General features: G+C 33.6%; 2 protein-coding genes across 2 annotated transcripts; one reads left to right on the forward strand and one right to left on the reverse strand.

Annotated features, from left to right (window-relative positions):
* The first annotated feature begins 8,018 nt into the window (after positions 1-8,018).
* On the forward strand, positions 8,019-11,003 carry LOC121124128 (uncharacterized). Its single transcript, XM_040719251.2, has 2 exons — positions 8,019-9,477; positions 9,582-11,003. The coding sequence occupies exons 1-2, from the start codon at positions 8,126-8,128 to the stop codon at positions 9,820-9,822; spliced, it is 1,593 nt and encodes a 530-aa protein (XP_040575185.1). The 5' UTR covers positions 8,019-8,125; the 3' UTR covers positions 9,823-11,003.
* Positions 11,004-17,657, reverse strand: LOC121124867 (xanthine dehydrogenase). Its single transcript, XM_071890853.1, has 9 exons — positions 17,315-17,657; positions 16,998-17,241; positions 16,788-16,935; positions 16,591-16,738; positions 15,911-16,528; positions 15,464-15,855; positions 14,386-15,359; positions 12,657-13,079; positions 11,004-12,604 (listed from the first exon to the last, which is right to left on the reverse strand). Exons 1-9 carry the CDS (start codon positions 17,349-17,351, stop codon positions 11,584-11,586), a joined length of 4,005 nt encoding a protein of 1,334 aa, XP_071746954.1. The 5' UTR covers positions 17,352-17,657; the 3' UTR covers positions 11,004-11,583.
* Positions 17,658-17,731: the final 74 nt, after the last annotated feature.

The raw sequence follows: 17,731 nt of genomic DNA on the forward strand, positions 1-17,731 counted from the left end.
ATTGTTCAGGGATTTTCAACCTTTTTAGTAGTGTACCACTTCTAAAATATTTATTTAAGCCAAATACCCCCTTACCAGCACAAAACACTTTTAGCTTCAGTGACAGGGGCCTTTGCAAAGGGCTTGATTTTTGGAAATTTCTTGAAAAGAAATCCAAAAATTATGTTTTTTTTTAGGAAAAAAATTCCAAAATATTACATTTTTTCGAATTTTTTTTCCAAAAATGCATTTTTATTATTAAAAATTTTTTTTTTTTGAAAAAAATTTCAAAAATCCTAGCTATTCACAAAAAAATTTGTTCTCAAAAAACTAATTTTTTATGGAAAAAAATTAAAAATCCACAGTTCAAAAAAAACTATTTTTTTTGGAAAAAAACTTCAATTATAATTTTTTTTGGAAAAAAATCTAAAAATTTATCGCTGTTTATAGAAAATTAAACATTAAATCTTTTAGTAAAAAACAAAAAATCTTTCATTTGGGGGCTACAGCCCCTCCATCCCACCTCATGCAGGCGCCCCTGAATATGTACCATTTGTAAAATCTCAAGTACCCCCAGGAGTTCCTTCAAGTACCTCAAGAGTCACACGTACCCTCATTTGGGAACCCCTACTCACTAGTTTCTTTAATATTAAGGTCAACAGATTTTCACAGTTATAAACTTAGCTGTTTAGGACCTTAAAATGGCTGACATACACAATGCTGACGTCACGCAAAATCGGTATATAGGAGTTTACTGTTGATATATTTATTTTTTATTAAAGGAAATAGACAAATATATCTTGTACAAACTTTATGAAATGGCTTTCAAAATGAAAGTAATACTTCACACCTCTATGGAAAAATATAATTGGAGGAAAAAGAAAAGTAGTGAATTAAATGAAATGTCTCACGTTGTTAACTTTATTTTAGCTTGCAATCTTTCTACTAAAAAGAAACGGGGGAAAAGTTCACAAATGAGTTGGTAGTATCAACAGAATTTGTGTAAGGACCGGGTCCTGACCCTCTTGACTCTCAAAATTCATTATGTTAATATGAATTGTAATGAATAAGTACAAATTACTCCACCCCATCCAGAAAAAATTTCGAGTATAAATTTCAAAATTCGCCTATGGGTGGTATTCAGACAATTTATCTTTCAAACTATGATTCACAGCTTAAAAAGAGCTGATGAAAGATAGAAAACAGAACAATCGACAGTTGAAAACAAGATCCAGTCCAAGGTTAATATACCATAACGCGTGTACGACATATGTTTCACGACCATCACGCTTTTAATATTGACGTCATAGTATATGAGTGGTGGCGTGTTTTGCCAAAATCTGTTTTTCTTCCCAGCAGTCGCTACGATACATTAAATTAAAAATTCTAGTAATAGTGACGTTATAGACTATGATTGGTTGCGTGTTTTGTCTAAATCTGCCTATCTTGCCCAGCAGTCGGTACGGTACATCAATTTGAAAATTTTAGCAAGCCGATTACATGATGGTATAACCTTGTATTTCTATTAACCTTGATGGAGTCTAAATTTTTATGCTAGTGAGTCAACGCTATGATCCAGGAAAGTATATTATCTTTGCAAATGTAATAGTCAATTTATTGTCAATGGAAGGGCCCCGATCCAGAGCAACTCAACTATTATGAGCAGTTAGTTCACATATGGATTGACAAGGCCAGAGCCAAGGGGGGTTACAAACGGCAATAATTTACTCATTTCCTTAATATTAAGCTGAAAAAATGGCCACCATTAACCAATGTAACTATGCTGATGTTACATGAAACATGACCATTTGAAGGTTTTTGAAAAATAGGGTTTTTTTTACATAAAAAAAGGTCATTCTAAAAGATTAATTTGAATTAAAAACTGTTTTTAAGAGAATTCTATCAACGATCCAGTTGGAAACTACATCTTGCAATATTAATTATAATATATTTATAGATAAATATAATTAATTAAATGTATGTAGACAATAGAGTTTTTCAATTGTTGATGTCGGTCATTTTGTTAGAGGCCTAAGCAACCAAGTTTTATAGCAATAAAAACACTTTTGTCGACGACATTAAGAAAAGTATTGTATGTCAAAAAAAATACAAACAAATAAAAGGAGTTCAACCTTACTGTCTATCTAATACCTATTTGTATCTAAAATAGGTTATTACTAGTGTTGACTTCGGTTTGGAAATCGTACACCAGTCTGAGACCGTTATATTTTTTGTTGGACCGAACTAATTGGGTCTAACAAAAAGCTCGATCTGCACCGCTCTCATATAAAAATTCGGTCTAGATCGGTACAAACAAAAAAATCCGTCTCAAAAAATGTATCTAGATCGATTTTACAAGACGTCATATGTTTTTCCAAGTACAATGACGTTAAAGGACGTTGAAAGAGATAAGTCAGATTAATTTTGATCCCACCGTGGCTTACATATATACAGTATTTGTTCTAGAGCTTATCGTGTACTTTTGACAATTTTTTGAAAAAAATAAATGACAGTCCATCAAAAAAAAAAAAAAAAATAGTCTCTCATAATATATGAGACCAAATCAAATTCAGTCCAAATCGGTGTAGAAAAATCAGTTAAGACCGAAACGAAAAAAAAAATTGGTGTTTGACCGAGTCTCAACACTAGTTATTACATCATAATACAATCTTATTGTCATAGTGTAGAGACAATAAACTAACTATTAAAATAATAATTTAAAAAAACAATAATTTTACAAATCTAGTCTTTTTATAGGGATTTTTAGTAGGCATTACTTTGATGCATTTGATGGAGTTTAATCAAGATTTATCGGATATTTGTTCATTTAATCTAGTATATCAATTTTGAGCTACCAAGACGACAACGTCATTCAACTATGATGCGACTTATGACGTGAGTGAGAATGGTCTATACACTCCAAACGGATAGATAAATTGAGTTGGTTTTTAACGTGAAAGTCCTATGGAGCACTTTCCTTTAGATAGGTAACTTTTTTCTGCAATAAATGTGAGGATCTGCTTGGAGTGTCGTTAAATACAACATCACCCTAAATAAATTTGATACGCCAATCTAATTTATTGCCTACAACAGGGGGGGGGGCAGATCCAGGGCAACTCAACTATTATAACCTGTGAACTAAGCTTCGATTAGTAGACAAGTTCCAACGTATGGGCCGGTGCCAAAGGGTGTTGACATTGACATCTTTGACTACCTTCCTTAATCTTAATGAAAAAGAGCACCGACATTCACCATTGTAGCCATGCTGACGTCACATAAAACAGAACTGTTTACAAATGATAGTCGATAAAAATTAATAATCACAGAGGTCAAAATAAGATATTTTTAACTTATCCTCCTACTTTTATGGTCTCTAATCGATCAACAACCAAAATATTTATAGAAAAGGGATCTTGAGTACATATTCAGGGACGTTCGTAGGGGGTGGCCAAGTGGGGGCTGTACCCCTCCCCCAAAAAAAAAAAAAAAATCAATTAAGGATTTTTCCTTTTTACTGGAAAATGTAATATTTGAAATTAAATTTAATTTAAAAAAAAAATTCCAAAAGATTTAATTTTCTCTAAATAACTGGATTTTTTAAATTTTTCTACAAAAAATTGAAAATTTGAAATGTTTTAATGGAGATGTGGGTTTTTAAAATTTTTTCCAAAAATTTTAATTTTTTCTGAATAACTTTGGATTTTTGAAAAGCTTTTCAATGGAATTTAATATTTGAAATTTAATTTTGGAAATATTTTTCAAAAATTTAATTTTTTATGAATACTTGTAGATTTTTGAAATTTTTTTCGAAAAAATTTAATTTTTTGGATTTTTTTTCCAAAATAATTCCGAAAAATAAGCCCCCACGCCCCCACCCTCCAAAAGAAAAACCATACAATCCCCTGATATTACTTTGATTATATGAAAATATCAATTTTGAACCACGTCCTAAGATGGCGTCTCCTTCAAAGATGATACAATTTATGACGTCACTGAAAACGCTCTATAATGGATGGGCATTAGTTACATAACATATGAATACGTATGTGTATGCACGTATGTCGTAAAAGGGAAGGAGAGCTTTTTTCATTCAAACGGTTAGGATTTCCTTGTTGTTGCTGATTTGATCTCCCATCTATCTACATAATAAATATATATTCATATATAGAGGAAATGGACTAGGAAGAAAAGTTATACAAATGTAACGTAAATACAATAAAATGTAGATTCATTTTTTGAATTTTATGGGTAGATGAATATTAATTGAAAGCATTTCATTTATAAATCTCTTATAATAATTTAGTTTATTGTTTCTAGCTAGCTATCTACCTATGTACAATAAAGGGATATGTTTTATTCAACCCATTCTTCTTCGTGTGGCACTTCCTTCCGCCCTCGTTTTCATCCTACTGGGTGCCCCTCCAACACCATCCAATAATGGACAAAAATAGGCCAATTAGCTATTTATTGATAGGAAAAATATTTAGTGATTCCTGCTGTATAAATGTTTATATCAATGATATTCTCTTCCCTCCTCTGAGCTCAGGAATGTGAGCCAGTCTAATGGGATTGTAAAAACGTAGAAATATATATATAGGAGGAAGGTTCACTCATTCAAGACACATCTTGAATTAACGAACTTTTATTTTTATTGTTATTTTTAAATAACTCTTTTGAAGCACATTTTCCTAGTCTTTTAAATCTCTCATAACAACTCAGTAGCAGTCGTACATACGTGATATAATACCTTAATACATGTATTATATAACAAGTAAAGAGAGCCTACACGGCCATATTAGGTAATGTACATGTCTATATGTTGTGCATCCACATAAAAACAATCTTGAACAAAAATCAAGAAGAGGAATAAATCCCAATTTATGGGCCAATATTTGATTGGTATATTTAAGTGAGTTACAAGGTTATTATTCAAATTTCTGGGATGAGCGTAGATGCACAATGATTTTTCATATATTATAGATCCTTTATTTGACCCAAGAAACGTTTATTGGCCCCGATATGGATATTTGAGTGAAATATAGGCTTATTATTCAAATTTCTGTGGTTATTTAATATTAATAGCTATTGTTTAGAATCTTTATTTGATTTAAAAGACTTATTTTGGCTCCAATATGGCCCATTTCAACCCTAAAATCTATCAATGTCTTATTGTGACGATCATTTTTGGGTATTTTGAGTGCTGTTAGCGGCACACCCAAAGGGTTTGCAAGAATAATTTATTATGGAAAATTGAGGATAATTCGTCGAAGAAGACAAATGTAATCTACACTCAATTTTGAGAATAATCATTCTAGTGTTTTCATTAAAAAAAAAAGTCAGTAATTACATCATTAATATATATTTAATAGTACATATTACTAAGGAATTATCCAAATATGAATAATATGAAGTTCTCTAAATTCTCTTCATTTCAAAATATTAATTTCATTTTTTTTTTGTTACAACTTGTACAATTTTATTGTTCAAATTGCAGCTTGTATGATCATATTGTACAAGTTACAACTTCTACGTCCCACAATAACTCTTTATTTAAATGTCTTTTGATATAATTAAATAGTATAATATTCTCATATATAATTTTCAACTTGTACAAACAGATATTATACTTTACCTAAGGAATAGATATTATATTACTCGTTATAAGGTATTTGACAGTTAAAATGGAGGGAAAAACGCGTTTACGCAAAGAAATCCATAATTTTCTTCTCTTTTTCCTTTCGTTAAAATAACAGAAACGTTCATTTCAACGGATTTTGACAAATTTCTTTATGGAATTTAATGAAGTCATTTTAGAGATTCAATTGAATACTTTGAAACTCTTAGGTATGTTCAATAGGCACTCACGTCATAAATTGCATCATAATTGAAGGGCAGGTCATCTTGGAAGCTATAAGTAGTTTTTTTTACTACATAAAATGAACAAATTTGTAATACATCTTGACTAAACGCCATCAAATGGCTTTAAGAATAAAATAAAAATTAACTTCTGCATTGAATACAACTTGATCCACATGATCAACAGTCATATTTGAATATAACCAAAGTAATATGTACTAAAAATATCTATATTTGTACAATTATGATAATTTTTTTATAGATTAGGAACGATAAAAGTGGAGCAATTTGCGGAAAATATCGATTTCTTTTAATAGTAATAGTTCATTGATTGTCTACAACAGGGGTCATCAACTTTTTTTAAGATGAGGCTACTCTAAGATTCTCAAAAGGCTACCAGCTCAAAAAAATATATATAAACGAATCAAAAAACCAAAGACGTACAATATTTTCAGAGCAATTCCAGCAGGTGACCCGGGGGCATAGGGTTGGTGACTCCGGGTCTATAATATGGTAATAAGATTCTATAACATATTTTTAATACAATTTCGTATTAGATATACATATATTTTTTTTGATAGGGGGTAAATGTTTTTTTTTTAATTGTTGGTCCTATTTTGACATCCAATCGTTGACTATTTTCACTACTACTACTAATAATGGGGGGAAATGTCCGATGTGAAATACTGCTGACGTCACTTGAAACGCTCTGTATACATATATGAAATGTAATATAATTATTTACTTATTTTTAAAAGGAATCCAGGACCGTTGCTGAAATATAAAAATAAACGAAGAATATAAGTCTCTATAATAATAAGTAATAACATAACATAAATATAATATTCAACAAGCAAAACTAGTAGTAGTAAAGCAACGTCTCAACCCTCGCTCCCTCAGCCAGCTAGCTCAACTTCAACAATCTGCTTCTCCCTCCACTAGTTTGACTGTTGTCGCTACTAGCTCCTAGCAGCGAGAGAATGAAAATTCGTTATAAAATAAAAACTATGAAAGAAATGAACACACACAAAAAAAAATGTATATATATATATAAGTAAGTTAAAATACAGCTATAAAGTAGACAAACCCCATTTTACGAACGTCAGAGTTCATATCTTATCAAGCTATATTTATATTATGTATATTTTATTAATATATGTAGTACCATTGATTGAGTCCTACTTTTTGATCATATGAATGTAATGAATTAAAATGACAATGACGTCATCATATGGTTTTCGACGATTTAAAAATAGAGGAAATACTTATCGGTTTTAGTTCATCCTTCCATCTACATATGTTTTACAATTGTCTTGTACAAGTTTAACTTGTACAAGACAATTGTACAAGTTGCGAACAAAAATGGAGTTCAATGGTTACTTGGTAATTAAAATCCCTAGAGTTGTTAATTTAATCAGACTTTTTAAGTCGAAGAAATTCCCTCTTGTACAAAATCATTTCAACGGTTACATAACATCCCATTTTGTTCGTTCAAAAAGTACAAGCTGTAGTTAAAAACCTAAAAAATCGACTCCCGCCTTTTTTATGGTCGTATTTTTTTCCGCGAAGGAAGAATGAAAAACATAATATATTATGAGTTCTCTGACCCTCCTCTTCCTTCCTTTTCTAATCCTACGGATGTGGGTAGTTTAACGTCGAATATTATTATAATAATGTACCCATACTTTTTTATCAAATTGGAGAGCAACAATTTGACAATTTTAGATCAAATATTATATTCTTTGAGTGGGATAAAAAAAGAATATCAGTATCATTACGGTAGTTTTAGTCTTTCCTGGAGAGGTTCAGGAAGTAGATACTACGGAGTGGACCAAGAGGCTATTAAAATTAGTGTTCCCCTGGCTATGATGAACAAGTTAAGGGTCGAATGAAAGATTAGGTGGTATTATTATTACAAGACATAATAAGAATAATTAATAACTTAGTAAGAATACCAGAGTACCAGGGGAGGGAAGAAAGAGATAGAGAGAGAGAGAAAGAAGAAGGAAGGGAGGAGGGGAGGGAGGGAGAGAGAGAGAGAATGAACTGGGAAGATTTGTCGGTTATTTTTAGAGTTAGTGGTGGTGGTGTTGGTGGCGGCAGAGATAGGCGGTCTAGTACTGTGTGGGCGTGTGCCGGCGTGTCTTGAAGTTTCTATTTCTTTTTGGAGGGATTTCTTGTTTGGTATGAGGGAGTTTGTTAGTGTGGATTTGGATGTCCAAGAGTGAAGATCTGTGTAGTTGTTGTTGTTTTTGTTGGTCAGTTAGTGTAATGATAAATTAATATTAAAATGTCAGGCAGACATCCTAGTTTAGAGAAATTATCGCGGGAAAGAATGCGTTTTCAGAGATTGGCGATGTCATCGCCCTCTGATTTTGTGGGAACTTCTAGTCCAATGACGGAATTGGCGGCAAATTTGAATGATGTAGCTCTTAAAATGAGTCCCGATACTCGAAGGCGCCTGAGTATGGACTCTGCTTCTCCGGGAACGCCTTTGAGTACAATCACGAATTTGGTTCGGAGTCAACGTAAAATAGCGCCTCTATTGCAGCAGCAGCAGTATCCCAACAATAAAGAAAATGTTCCAATTACTCCAGAGTCCGAGGACGAATCCTCCAAAGATAGCGGTTTCTGTGGCTCAAGTCTTTCCTCGGTCGTGGAGGAGGCTCTCTCTAGAGAGGCCTCCACTTCTATTAACCAAACGACCGCTGAGTTGAGGTCTCGCCCTGATTCCGAGCCCTTGACCTGGCTACCAGAGGATTCTCCCTCTAAGTCTGATGGGTTCGAGTTGCAAGAGGATTTTGACTTAGACGTGAACTTGATGGATCAGGAAGACGAGGAAGAGGAAAATGAGGAGAACAACAAGCCCATCAACATCAAGACTCTCATTACTAATAAAGTCATCGCCTCTCCCAAAGAAAAGAATGGGGTAGAGTCCATCATTCGACCCAAACCCAACCTCTCGCCCTCTTTCAAAAATACGCCTCCCTCTTTCCGAAGATCGCTTTCCCTCAAGGAGAGGGAATGTACTCCCACACGGGCCATGACACTCGACAATAACTTTAACTCCTCCAAATTCTCTCTTCTCCACATCGAGTCTCCTGTTTCACGCATGCCCATTACCTTTAAAAGGCCCACCTCTCCTGCAGATCGCATTATCAAACGCAGAAAAATCTATGATTACCCAGAAAAATCTCCGAAACTCAATCGCTCCTTCTCAGAAGTTTCTTTTTCGGGTCTCATATCCGCTGGACTTGCTTCTTCAAGTGAACTCACTGGAGACATGTGTAGGCCTGTACTTTTCCCTATCGTACCTTCGGGCAAGGAAGTTAAACATCATGATCTCAAGCCCATTGACTCTGATACTCTAGCGCGTCTCATCAAAGGGGAGTTTGAGAATGAGGTGGACAGTTTTCGTATCATAGACGCTCGCTATGTCTATGAATTTGAAGGAGGACACATTGTGGGAGCTGAAAATTTTGGGTCATGGGACGAGGCAACGTTCTTTGATGAATTTCTCCCTTTGTCAAAGAATCCTCTCGCTACTCCGTATTCCCCGGATTCGAAACGAAAAATACTTATCTTTCATTGTGAATTTTCATCCGTTCGTGGCCCTGAGCTCATGAAAAAGTTACGGCAAAAGTAAGTATTTTTTTACTCTTATTAGTACTTCATATGTATATATTTTTCTCCTTGTAAATATCTCTAATATTCCCTTCTTTTTTTTTTATTTGTCATGTTTACAGGGATCGTTGCTTAAATAAGGACACATATCCTGCGCTTCACTACCCAGAGTGCTATTTACTTCACAAAGGCTATAAGGAATTTTTTAGACTATATCCAGAACTTTGTGAGCCTAATGGCTATAGATCCATGGCAGATCCAAATTATCAAAAGGATGCAAAAGCCTTCCATAAAAAGTCTAAATCATGGGCAGGAGGAACTGTCGCTAGAACACGTCACAGTTCGCGACCTTTAAATCTTTAGTGGCGTTTCCCCTCCGTCGCCACCGCCTGCCTGCCTCCCTCTCAGTTATTTCATATATTAATATATATATGTTCTCCCCCGTGTATGTATATTTATATATATATATGCTCAAACCTCGTCTACTACCCTCTCTTTGTAATTGAAACATTTTCTTTTATATATTTTCTATATTTATTTTTAGGTGTGATTTATTTAATTACTATTTTTGTTTCTTCCTCCTCTTCTTCTCCCCTTGGTTTAAAATTTAAATTTATGAACATAGAAAACAAAATATACCTATATGGAGAAAGCTAAACGTTAGACAGTATCATCCTTGTGATTATGTCTCTGGATATAACATATATTAGCACATTTTTACAAAGATTTACTTTAAAGTGCAATTTACAACTTATATATACTATATATAAATATTTAAAAAAAACTTAATACTTAAAAAAACACTGCCAATGATCTCATAGTTATAAATTCTTTTATGAAAGCAATGAATTTTCAAATATTGAAAAAAAAAAGGGGGAAAAAAATCTGAAATGAAAATTGTGAAAAGTTATTTCAAAACTGGTTTAAATAATGATTTGAAACAGACATTTTTTTTCTATCTTTTTTTTTTTTTTTTTTTTTTTTTTTTGTTTAAATAATACTAATAAAAGTAGTGGCCCCTTTTCTTTGAGGAAAGATAATTCCTCCCCCCTTCCACTTCTCGTCCCTCCCTTCACCACCCCTAAACAGTGAAGAAAAAGGTGAACATCTGCACATCGCTAGAAAGAAAGAAAGAAGAAAATTAGTTAGTATCTAACAAACGCACATATAATATGACCAATTATGCTTTAATTTTTTTTTTTTTAAACCACCCACCCCACCAGACTTTCAAATTTTTGAGTTGTTGTTACGTCAGAATGGAGTACACTTGTATATGTATATTTATTTAACTAATTTATACCACTTATTAGTTTCTCTGCCCTATATTATTATCTAAATTATATATATATATATTATTTCATCTCTCGGTGAGATATAAAAAATATCGCAAAATGCGAAAGAGAGTATCCTTTGTTTCCATCATCATCATTACTCTCTCAATCTTTGTTCCATATTCTATTATTATTTTCTAATTAAAAGACATACTTAAAGATTTTGACGACTTATCTGTTCAATGACAATAAAAAAATTTGAGTGAGCTATAATTGCTGAGTGACTTCTTCATTTTTCAAATTATTTTTTTTTGCATCATTTACATGTCAGATATATATAAAATTTTGTTGTAATATTATTCTTTCCTCGAAATAATTATTATTTGTCTCTTATTTTTTCTTTCTTGAGCTCTTCTTATCTTTTCCTCTGGCCCTTCACCCTTATTATTGAAGGTTCATTCACATAATATATATTTAAGATATTTATAAATAAAAATTTCATACTTTTTATAGCTTATATTATTATTATGTTGGAACTCTCGTCATAAATCTTGTATATTATTCTATCTCTCATTGAATTTTAGACTAAAATATTGATCATATACTTCAGCCTGTAGGGGCATAGGGAGTTATTATTGATTTGTTCCTCCCCTCTTGCAGCTCCCAGCTTCCCTTTTGCAGCCATATTTTATCCATCATGCACATTGCAGATGGATAACAGATGAACGCAAGAACGGAATACACTATTTGAAATTGTTATCGTTAATAATATGCAGAGTAAATCGATAGCTTAGTAGTATATTCGATGATAAAATGTGTGCACATATATTATATACATAGTGAGTTAATCAATTCATATATTTATGTTCCATGGAACATAGGTTCCCCTTTGGGGTAGCTTGGGAACAATGTTATCAATAAATATATCTTGACATCCCAGGCGTATCTTCTCTGCTGTAGCTGGGGCAAAAAAATCGAAATCCTCCTCAGAGTTTCTTGCTCCTCTTACTGCATTTTTAATTGCAAAATATATAGACGACGAAAGGAATAAAGGGGGCTCACCCACAGCTTTTGAGGAGTAGACAGCTCGAGGATTTGATGCTCCTTTCAATAAATGAACGTTGAAAGCCTTTGGAATGTCTCCAAAGCCAGGTATTTTATATGAACCAGGCCCACGGTTGATGAGACTTCCTTTGGAAGAGTATAACATTTCTTCCATGGTGAACATTCCATACCCTTGAATAAAAGCACCTTCTATTTGTCCTATATCTATTCCTGGATTTAAGGATTGACCCAAATCCATCACAATTGTTGTTTCCAAAACTGTGTGAGTCCCTGTTAGCACGTCAATCTCTACTAAACTACAAGCAGCTCCATAAGTAAAGTAATTGAAATGATTCCCTGTATTTGTAACGGGATTCGTTCCTATATCTGGGGTAGAAAAAAACCCTGAGACTGTTAACTGAACTCTATCTAAATACGCGCTTGATATCCAAGACGCCCAACCCCCCTGTGGATCCATTCGTTTATAGGGCTCCAATCGCTTATTTATCTCAACACAGGCGTTCATAACAGCCTGACCATAGATGTCTGTGCCTACACTTGCACCAGTTACGGATCCATTGGGTACTTTGTCTGTTGAAGTTTTAGATATGTGTATTTTTTCAATAGGAATGTCAAGGACTTGACTAGCAACTTGAATGGATTTAGTGTAGAGTCCTTGTCCCATCTCCGTTCCACCATGACTAATGAGAACACTTCCATCCCCTTTGTAAATATGAACAATTGCTGTTGCTTGATGTAAAAACAACACGCCATAAGCAATTCCATACTTGGTCGGAATTATACTAATTCCCCGTTTCTTCCATGTATTCCTAAGAATTTTTAAGATTATAGGTAAATAAATGTACCAAACATGTAACTCACCTCTCATTGAATTCTGTAACTTCAGTCAAACGAGTATAATACTGACTCTTCTCTAGGCATTCCTCCCAACATCTTTGAACTGTGCAGTTTGTTACCGTTTGACCATAATAGGTAACATGATGGTTCTGAACCATATTTTTAGTCCTTAATATAACCGGATCCATTTTCATTGTTATAGCAAGGTGTTCCATCCATGCCTCCACCATGGACATGCCTTGAGGTGCACCAAATCCCCTAAATGCTGTGTTTGAAGCCACATTCGTCTTGCATATACGACCAGTGATGGAAATGTTTGGGAAGTAATAGGCATTGTCGCAATGATACATTGCTTTGGACATTACAGCGGCAGATAAATCAATAGTCCAGCCAGCATTGTTATACAAATCTAAGATCACAGAGTGAACATTGCCTTCATTATCATAACTAAAATATTAAGATGAAATGATCATTAGGATGGCCAGATGCAGGGATTAGACCCACTTGGTTCTTTATTGCCCTTGAAGTAAGTATTAAAAAAGAAATTGAAATTGGGTTATTCCATCTCAAATTGCACTCCCCTTAACAAAAAAAACAACAATTTTTAACAATCAAAATTTAATGAAATTTAGTATAAATGTAGATTTTTATTTACCAAATTTAGGTGGTCCGTATGTTCTAAACCTGTGGTTCAATTTTTAACAAACAATGTACTTTTGAAAAATAAAAATAAATTTATTTTAAGTATGTTTTATATTAGCTCCTTTTGTGACCTTATATTATGATCTTAAAGTTGACTTCGATGGTCAAACTGTACTTCAGTCAAACCGACTATATTTTTTAGTCCTAAATGCGATATGTAAATATGGAAACTATAAGTTTTGTTCAGAGAAATTTCGATTTGAATTAGAAATGGCATGCAGTCTACTAGATGGGAATATTTAATGACGGGAGTTCTAATTAAATTGACCTTTTTTAATATGATGAAATTAAAGTTTGTAATTATTAAAATGATGTTTTCATTTAATTGACTGCATTTCAATTCTAAATCAAATCAAAGTACTTCCAAAACAAACAAATTTATCTTCTAATTTTTTAAATATCTAGCAGATGACATTCAGGGCTAAAAAAAGAATCAAATTTCATCAAAGAAGTCAAAGGTTATATAAGGTCATATTTTTAGTTGCACCGGAACCATAGGGGGCCATTGCACTTCCCCTTAATTTTTATATGAAGAGTGTAAATTGCGTGGTTATCACGTCACCATTGTATAGTTTGGCCCCACTTGCAAATACATTACTGCATCGTTGTCATGTTTCCAAAATGCGCTAATAAAATTATAACTCATCACTTTTTTTCTTCATATGATTAGTTTTCAAAAGTATTTTCTTCGTTGAAATTGACAAACAGGCTAATAATATATGCCTTTTCGAAATTTAGTAAATAAAGGGCTTCATATCCCAGTAACCAATCATTTGATTTAGTAAATAATTGATATATATTTGGAGTTTGCAGGTAACATTTACATCTATACTAAATTTCATCTAATTCTGAGATGTTGAGATGAAAACCTTTGGGTGATTTGATCGAACCCATTCAAAACTATCTTTAAATATTGGCTCATTTGAAACTTCTTTTTTTTTTCGTAGTTTCTCATACTCTCACTTCTCAATGGAAAATATATTGCATTTTTAATTAATGGGGATTCTTTAACACTTTGGGTTCCCAACCTCTGAACTCTGATTCTCATTACCCAATTTTATATTTAGCCAAAAATGGATGTCTTTGACCTGTCATGAGCATGTCTTCATCCCTGTCCAGCATCATGCGAACAGGCCTTCCATGGATTTTAGCAGCAATGGCCAGAGGCAATGTATAAGGCATGGACCTTTGTTTTCCACCAAATCCACCACCCATCCTCTTATTATGACAAAATATCTTGTGCTCAGGAACACCAAGTGCCTCAGATATTGTTTGCTGAACGAGGCCAGGATTTTGTGTCGATGAGTAAACATTAAATTCATCTGCATCTTCAGGAACAACAAGAGCGGAATGAGTCTCGAGATAAAAATGATCTTGAGCACCAGTTCTCATCGTTCCTTCCAAAATGTTAATGCCACTCTGTTGCATAACTTCAAACGGAGATCCTCTTATCATTTGACTATAATCAGAACCGTTAGGTGTTATGGAGTAATAAGAGTTTTTAGCGATAGCTTCCTCAATTGTGAATATAGCTTCATGAGAAATATCTATATAATCAACTTCCACAAGAGCAGCTGCTCTTCTTGCTTCTTCCTGAGTCCCTTCCACTAATACAATTCCAATAATTTGTCCAATACAATATACGTCCTCCTCTGCAAATATTATTTCATCTCTTCGATCCACAAGTTGAAAAGTATTGTCAAACTTTTCACGAATAGATTCGAAAGAAATGAAATCTAAAACGTTTTTTATTGCTAATGCTTTCGAAGGATCTATTTTCTTTATTTTAGCTCGAGGTTTTGAACTGAGTACCCAACCCACGTAGAGTTCATTATCGTAATGAGGCATATCATCCACATATACGGCTTCACCAGTTGCTTGTTTATCAGATGATTGATGTTTGATGGCCTTCTGAATTGGTCCTTTGGACTTTGAGGTTTGAAAGTACTGAGAAGCTTGGGTGGTCATATCTGTCACATTTGAGGGAGCACTTTGAAAAGCAGTCAGAAGAAAATTAGTCAATTCCTATTTTCATAAAAAAAAAATCATTTTGAACTATGAACATATATGCACAACATAAATAAAATATTCTTCTTCATTACGTACATTTGATACTTCAGAGGCTAGTTGAGCAAAGGCTTTGACAAAAACCCCACCACCAATGAATGTCGATATCGAATCATTCCACCGGGAGCATCAGGAGGTAGTGGTAACTCTTTCATCAAAAGCTTTGATGCCTCTTCCAGAACATCATTAGAAAGTTTTTTTCCAATTAAATATTTTGAAGTGGATGGAGCTAAAACAGTTGTTATACCCATTCCACCGAACGCCATACTGGCTGATTCAAAACTACGATGGTCTGGATTCGTTTTGAAAGAAAAGGCAGCATTTACAATTGTTATATCATCTTCCTTGCGTTTGGATTGCTTATAGGCATAAAAATAACCATTCAATTCCAAGTTCCAAGGTAAATGAACGGATAGAAGGATTTCATCTGGATTTAAAGTTGTTTTTCGGTATCCTGAAATGTATTATCATAATGAGAGTAGCCTTTCTCCCTAAAACACTCAAGTTACCAGAGTAAAACGATGGATTAAATTCGCAAGTTCTCCCATTTTTGTTATTCATTGACTGAATAACTAGTTGAGCCTTGGCTGCCATCAGGATTGGATTTAAATCTGAAATTGGGCTTCCCGTAATGATATTTCCACCGATGCAAGCAACATTGCGAACCTGCTGACCAGCAAACCATTTCAACATATCTTTCATTTCCTTCAAAATCCTGGTTTTATACTCGGGAAGACTTTTAATTGAATCTGTACAAAAATCTACAATATCTGTCAGAGAGCACGATGCCCCAATTGAAATATAATTTCCACAGTCCAAAATCTCATTCATTTCCTTTAAGTGACTTGCTTGAATCATTACAGGATATAATATATTTCTAAACTTCATTTCAACACCTAATTCCGTACTGCCAACTACGATTTTGGCATGAGGATATTCACTTTTTAATTTGAGCAACTCTTTCAGGTCTGATGGTTTGAACCAAGTCATTGATTCCGAATGAAAAATAAGGGATTGTTTGGAGTAAATGTTTGATCTCAGCTCCTGTGGAAATATGGGTTCCTGTGACGGATCAGGGGGAATAAAGCTTATTCCATCAAATAAAGAAGAATGGCATTCTAGTCCCTCTGAAATCAAACACCGCATCTTAATAACGTTTTATAATTTACTTTTTTTTAACGAATGTTACCCTCATTGGATTGATCCTGACAGCACTTTCCATTAACAGGCCCATTACAACCTTTACTTGAAGGAAAACTGTATTTTGTCCAATCTTCAGTGAATATCTTAAACCCCTCGAGAATAGGTCGATAGCCGGTACAACGACAAAGGTTCCCCTATAATAAGAAATGATCATATAAATCAAATAGACTATAATTAACATACTTGCAAATAAGTTTCAATATCGTGTATGTCAGGATTACAACTGTTTCTATAGAGTGTGTACATAGACATTACTATTCCTGGAGTACAAAATCCGCATTGCGATCCATGGGAGTCTGCAATTCTTTTTTGAATCGAATGCATTTTGTTTCTAACAGTGTTATTAAAAAAGAAAAAATTTAAGTAATCAAGCAAATGAAGTATATATTTTACTTTGTGGATCCAATCCCCTCAATCGTGGTGATAGCATTGCCATGCAGGGATACAACGGGGATGAGACAGGCATTCACACTACGATGTCGTACTTGATCGTTTTTTACATCAGAAACCATGACAGTGCATGCTCCACAGCCTCCTTCACCACATCCCAACTTGGTTCCATTGAGCTTCAAGTCTCTTCGCAGAAAGGATAAAAGGGTTGTTTCGGGCTTGACATGTGGGCTATTAACTTTTATACCTTTATATATAGAATTATATTAATTCACATAAAAAATGGGAAAGAGTGGCTATTAATTTAAATCAATACGAACCATTCACAAACAAGACTAATTCGGTTTTAGTACTCATTTTTGACGAATAAATTGTGATCAACAAGGGGAAAAGATGAGTAGTGACATGGGGATAGACCTGGGAGTCAATGGTAAAGTAACAACTACATTGCACATCCCATGTGTACGTGTAAGATTATGTTTTCCCTTCTTATCTGTCAATATACATAAACTCTTGACATAAAGATGTATGTATGTAAGGAAAATCAGTAACTTCAGCCTATATAATCATTTCCATTACATGATTAACAACAAGAAGAAAACTTGATATAATATTTCCTATTTCATAATTTACTTACACCGTACCGAAAATATATTAATGATTGCTAATTGTTACATAACTCTACATAGTTATGAACCAAAAAATAAGAAGCTGTTTGATTCATGAAGGACAATAGA

The sequence above is a fragment of the Lepeophtheirus salmonis genome, chromosome 9, assembly GCF_016086655.4.
Source record: "Lepeophtheirus salmonis chromosome 9, UVic_Lsal_1.4, whole genome shotgun sequence".
Classification (NCBI taxonomy): domain Eukaryota; kingdom Metazoa; phylum Arthropoda; class Copepoda; order Siphonostomatoida; family Caligidae; genus Lepeophtheirus; species Lepeophtheirus salmonis.

Bases quoted from the DNA above. Each gene is read 5' to 3' on its own strand.
- LOC121124128 (XM_040719251.2), top strand. From the start codon at position 8,126: ATGTCAGGCAGACATCCTAGTTTAGAGAAATTATCGCGGGAAAGAATG. The intron at 9,478-9,581 runs GTAAGTATTTTT...TCATGTTTACAG, and splicing joins ATGAAAAAGTTACGGCAAAA to GGATCGTTGCTTAAATAAGG.
- LOC121124867 (XM_071890853.1), bottom strand. From the start codon at position 17,351: ATGAGTACTAAAACCGAATTAGTCTTGTTTGTGAATG. The intron at 15,360-15,463 runs AACTAGCCTCTG...TTATGAAAATAG, and splicing joins TTTTGTCAAAGCCTTTGCTC to GAATTGACTAATTTTCTTCT. The intron at 12,605-12,656 runs GTGAGTTACATG...AAAAATTCTTAG, and splicing joins GTTACAGAATTCAATGAGAG to GAATACATGGAAGAAACGGG.